Source organism: Populus alba, chromosome 1 (assembly GCF_005239225.2).
Source record: "Populus alba chromosome 1, ASM523922v2, whole genome shotgun sequence".
In the NCBI taxonomy this organism is placed as follows: Eukaryota; Viridiplantae; Streptophyta; class Magnoliopsida; order Malpighiales; family Salicaceae; genus Populus; species Populus alba.
Window position 1 is genome coordinate 1,410,717 of NC_133284.1, and position 5,727 is coordinate 1,416,443.

The 5,727-nt window shown below is 32.0% G+C and overlaps 1 protein-coding gene across 1 annotated transcript; it reads left to right on the forward strand.

Annotated features, from left to right (window-relative positions):
* Positions 1-427: 427 nt before the first annotated feature.
* Positions 428-5,260, forward strand: LOC118049750 (beta-glucosidase 24). Its single transcript, XM_035059833.2, has 13 exons — positions 428-712; positions 912-981; positions 1,564-1,622; positions 2,242-2,317; positions 2,517-2,594; positions 2,703-2,790; positions 2,916-3,171; positions 3,404-3,519; positions 3,962-4,179; positions 4,289-4,320; positions 4,427-4,529; positions 4,638-4,749; positions 4,861-5,260. The coding sequence occupies exons 1-13, from the start codon at positions 458-460 to the stop codon at positions 5,036-5,038; spliced, it is 1,641 nt and encodes a 546-aa protein (XP_034915724.1). The 5' UTR covers positions 428-457; the 3' UTR covers positions 5,039-5,260.
* The last annotated feature ends 467 nt before the right edge of the window (positions 5,261-5,727 follow it).

Consider the following 5,727-nt stretch of genomic DNA (forward strand, 5'->3'; position numbering starts at 1 on the left):
TTGATAACTTCTCCTTCCTCTCATCTCAAAGTAAGAAAGATTTTATCACGTATAAGCATTGGATATGTTTAATATTTTGATTTTTAATTAGTTTTTTTTTTTTCTTTTTTTTAACTCAATTAAGATAGGTGAGTTTAATAATTAAATAATAGAAGAAGAATAGTGATGTTGATTGATGTTTGTACAAGTTCATCATCAAATACCTTGTCGAAATCAAATCTTATAATTGATCTCTCCATCTACTGTTTTTGACCTTTCCTTCAAGGCACCTTCATAAGATCTTATAACACAAACTTGTACGATTTTTTATAAACGCGTAATTAAGTTGAATTAATCAAAGGCAATACAAATCTCCTACAAAAACTAGAAAACAATACTTGACAACAACTTGTTTTTAATATAAATATACATGCCAACAAGCAAGAACTTTAGATGTACATTATCTTTAGAGTTTCCCATGGCGCATTTCCTCGAGCTCGACTTCTCTATATATAAAGGGCACATGCCACTCTTGATTTGCACACCACCCAGATATCAGTTACCGTTGTTAACATCCATGGCAACTCAAAGCTATGTGTTGAGCATTCTCATGCTTGGCTTGGTAGCCAGTAATATTGTAGCCCCTACCACACCTAGCCATGAGATTCATTCTTTTAATCGTCATAGCTTTCCACCAGGTTTCATTTTTGGGACAGCATCAGCAGCTTACCAGGTCATTTTTAGTCTTAGCTACCTTGCCATCGATTATAGTGATATTACTTCATGTTTAATTAATTCATTAGAGCCAATAGATTTATAATTGAATTGGCACCTCTATTTCAGTTTCAAGAAATCTCGAGTTCGATTTTTTTTTTTTGATTACTTCATTGAATGTTAAATCCTACTATGTTAACTTGCACATTTTTTTTCAGTACGAAGGTGCAGCTTTCCAAGATGGCAAAGGACTTAGCATATGGGATACATTTACGCATAAATTTCCTGGTTTCTCTCTCTCTTAGAAATTCTCCTTCATGGTGTTTGTCGGATAAACTCTTTATTTTTTTATATATATATATATATATATATATATATATATATATATGGGTGTCCAGACCAGTTTGCGTGCACCTCAACTAATCCTACGGATCCTGAAATTAACGATCATGGAAGCCTCTAGTTAACATCGTATGAGCAACCACAATGCTTGAACATGAGACCACAGAGAGAGCAAACCTCTTAATCCCAAACTTTTACTACTGGGTCACTTCCTAGATGGTTTTGTCAGATAAACTCTTAGATCGACGTGTATTGTATTAGTGACTTTTGTGTATAGACTTGTTTTTTTTTTTTAAAATATTTTAAAGTTATTTTTTATTTTAAAAATATCAAATTAATGTTTTAGGTGTTTATTGATGATTTTTATATTCTGATATAAAAAATAAAAATAAAATCTAAAAAAAATTATTTTTAATAAATTTTCAATTGAAAAAACCTTGTAGTAATCAAGATATTTATTGATAGATCGAACCGGCGGTTTAATTAGTATTAAGGCAATGAAATTAATATATGTATTGTGAAATGCAGAAAAAATAGCTGATCGTAGCAATGGAGACGTGGCAGTTGATCAATATCATCGTTACAAGGTAACTAAATAATTATAGCTTAGCTAGCTTTTTTTTTTTTTTTTTTTTTTTTAATGATAATTAAGAAATATATTAAAATAGCCATTCAGAGAATAATCAAAGCAGAAGAATGAAAAATTATTTTTTACATCACCTGGAGATTGATAAAAACAGAGTAAAAATGAAAAAAAAAAAACATAAAAAAACCCAAATAACTATTAAATGACTAGCCACTAAAAATTTAAACACTATGAATCTGAATAACTCCAATACACCGATTATTAGTGTTCTTATACTTTTCAATACTGTCTAAACTTCTAGTGAGGTTATTGCCTGCAGTTAGTCCAGCTAGTATTAGTGGTGTTTCTCTTTCAAATTATTTTCTTTATAATTAAAAACACGTGGTTTTTTGGAACAAATTAAATATGAGATCTAGGGTTAAAACTTTGCATAATTTTTTTTTTAACATATTCATACATTATGGTTCTTGATATCTCTTTGATAATTTTTTTATGTTATAATAACTAAATATTTTTTTTAAATGTTAAGCACATTGAAAATCATATAATTGGGAAAAAACAAATATTTTTTAGTGAGATGGGTGATATTCTTATTTATTTTCCAATATTAAATGTCACAGGAAGATGTTAAGATCATGAAAGACATGGGCTTAGACTCCTACAGATTTTCAATCTCATGGCCTAGAATATTGCCAAGTAAGATCTTCTGTATAACCACTCGCAATATCCATCCACACTATTATCTTTTTCCTCTCTCTCTCTCTCTCTCTCTCTCTCTATATATATATATATATATATATATATATATATATATATATATATATATCCACATGTAATTTCTCTTTGCAAAATTGTTATGTTTTAACATGGCATCTTTTGTTTTTAACTACTTCAGAAGGAAAGCTGAGTGGGGGAGTGAATAAAGCAGGAATCGAATACTACAACAACCTCATTAATGAGCTCGTAGCAAATGGTTAATTATGATTCAATCTTATAATAATAAATTACATGATTTAAGTTTACATTACACACCATGTGGACAAGTGAATTCAATTTGTTCACTGCTATATATCATGTTCAGGCTTAAAACCCCTTGTGACTCTTTTCCATTGGGACACTCCTCAAGCCTTAGATTCTGAGTATGGGAGTTTTCTAAGTGCTAGGATTGTGTAAGTAACTTGATTAAGTTTCTCTGTTTCTCTGTTTTTTTTTAAAGTTCTTTTGACTTAATAATCCGAGTTTCTCTGTGTATGATAGTGTAAATAACCAAAACCTATCATTGATTATCTTACAGGAAAGACTTCGAGGACTATGTAGATGTTTGCTTTAGAGAATTTGGAGATAGAGTTAAGCACTGGATCACATTGAATGAACCAAATATCTTTACTTCGGGAGGCTATGCTTCTGGTAGTGCTGCACCAAATAGATGTTCAGCTTGGCAGAATTTAAATTGTACTGGTGGAGATTCATCAACAGAACCATATGTGGTAGGACACAATCTGATTAAATCTCATGCTGCTGCTGTAAGATTATACAAGGCAAAATACCAGGTACAACACTAATTAGAATCCTACGTTATCATGTTTTTTGTTATTATTAATGAGTGAATTAAATACTAGGAACAAAGCAAGGACAAACTTAAGACTACTTGTCAATCATTAAAATCTTCAAACAAAGAAGGTTGACTAATAACTTGGATTATAAACTCAAAAGATCGAACTTAATTTTCACAAAAATGATTTTCGAGCATGATAGAGGTTACCAAGTATTTTGTGCTTGCAGGCAACTCAAAAGGGCATAATAGGGATCACAGTAGCATCCCAATGGTTTTTGCCGTACTCTAATTCTACACAGGACAGAGCTGCTGCACAACGGTCCCTGGATTTCATGTATGGATGGTATGTGTTGCGGTTGTTTTCTCTTGACGTAGGTCTCCCTAGATTTATTGCTCATAGCTCTGTTGAGGTTACCACACAATGGTTGTGGGAGGAACGTGAAGAATTTATCACTAGTTAGCTTTTGAGGGGGAGATAGGTCCAAGAACATCTAAGAATTTATCACAAGCTAGTAACAAGAAAGGTTTTGATAAAAAATATCACACATCTATTGTGTAGAAGGGGATAATGAAAAGTTTCAAAAGTTCGAGGACAAGCTAGTTTTTGAGAAGGAGATAGGCCCAAGACCACCTAACAAGCTCAACTAATGCCTATACCTTTCTTCTATTAAGAAGTTTAGGGTTCTAACATTTTTTATTATAAAAAAGAAATAAGAAATTTAAGAAATCAAATTTTAATCCCATTGTTGAAGAAATGACCAAACTTTTTTATGGTATTTTTACAGGTACATGGATCCAGTAGTTTTCGGTGATTATCCAAGCTCAATGAGGTCTATTGTTGGGAAAAGATTACCCAAATTCACCAAGGAGGAATCTGCATTTATAAAGGGATCATTTGATTTTATTGGGTTGAATTACTACACTGCTTTCTATGCGGAAAATCTGCCTAAATCAAATATTTCACATCCAAGCTACTTGACGGATAGTCTTGCCACCTCTAGGAGTAAGCACAGAATAAAAACTTGAAGACGATTGAGGATTGATGCTTCTTTTGAGTAGATTAATTGCTCAATGTTAACAATCATCTTTGTTCTTCTTTCTTGTGATTATAGGTGATCGTGACGGTGTTCTTATTGGTCCACAGGTGTGTATCAACTAAATAAAACAACGTTTATTTACTTATAATGAAGTCGAATTCTCTAAAGTCACAACTTAATTCAATATTTTTCTTTAATTATAAAATAATGCAGGCAGGATCAACTTGGCTCCATGTTTATCCTAAAGGAATTCGTAAACTTTTGCTCTACACCAAGAGGAAATACAATGATCCAGTTATTTACATCACTGAGAATGGTGATCAATTAAACTTCTTAATTATCATAATTAACTACTTGATGTGCCATTAATCCAATCTTTGTTAAAAGCCCATTTCGTACGAAATTAATATATCTCTTGTTTTAGGCATAAGTGAGGTAAATAATGAAGGCAATTTAACGCTTAAGCAACAACTAAATGACACCATGAGGATCGATTACTACCGTAGCCATCTCTCTTTCTTGAGATTAGCAATAGCGTAAGTACTTCTTAATTAATATTTGTGTCTCTTTTCCAAGTTCATAATTAGTAAACATTACAGTGTTAATTAAATTATCTTTTTTTTTTTTTTTTTTTTTTTTTTTTATAGTGAGGGTGTCAAGGTGAAGGGATACTTCGCATGGTCGTTTTTGGATGACTTCGAATGGAGTTCTGGTTACACCGTAAGATTTGGCACCATCTACATTGATTATAAAAATGGATTGAAGAGAATCCCAAAACTCTCAGCTCGGTGGTTCAAGAACTTCCTCGAGAAAAAGAAGGCATGATCACTTGTTCTTTACAAGAATGAGCAATAAAATTTCTCGCTGGTTTAAGAAGCTTGTTTGCTTATTTTTTCCTTTAATTTATTTTCCAAGAATAAGTTTTGTAGGCAGAGAGGCCTTTAGCTATTCGCTGTATTATTATCTCTGCTACATCCTATGACTACATAATTCGAATAATTATCTTAATAGTTTTTCTTCAATAAAAAATTGATGTTATTTCCCGAACCCTACTTTTTCCTTATTTATACATGTACTCTTTCCAACTACACAAATCTGTATCTATAAAGTGACAACTCCAACCTAGAAGATTTCTGACTCAAATCTTAAGTAGAAAGAGATGTGATTTAGCGATGAAGGAAGAATCATTCTCATTATATAACACATGACTCATCATAACTCCAATAACCAAAAAAGAAAAAAAAATCAGAATGGGTTGGACAACTACTACTTCCTATAGGTATGAGTGTTCTTAGGAGGGAGCATCTGTGATGCTTATGTTAAGGTATGAGTGTTCATATCCTTTTTATGGGTAGTATTATTGCATGAAATGTATGTGGTATTGGGAATAGAGATAAGAAGAGAGCTCTGAGACAATCGGTGAGATATAATAAACTTGGTTTATTACGTGAGGTGGTAGTTGATGAGGAGATTGTCAATCCCATTTGGAGTGGTAATTCTAGATTATGGTATGT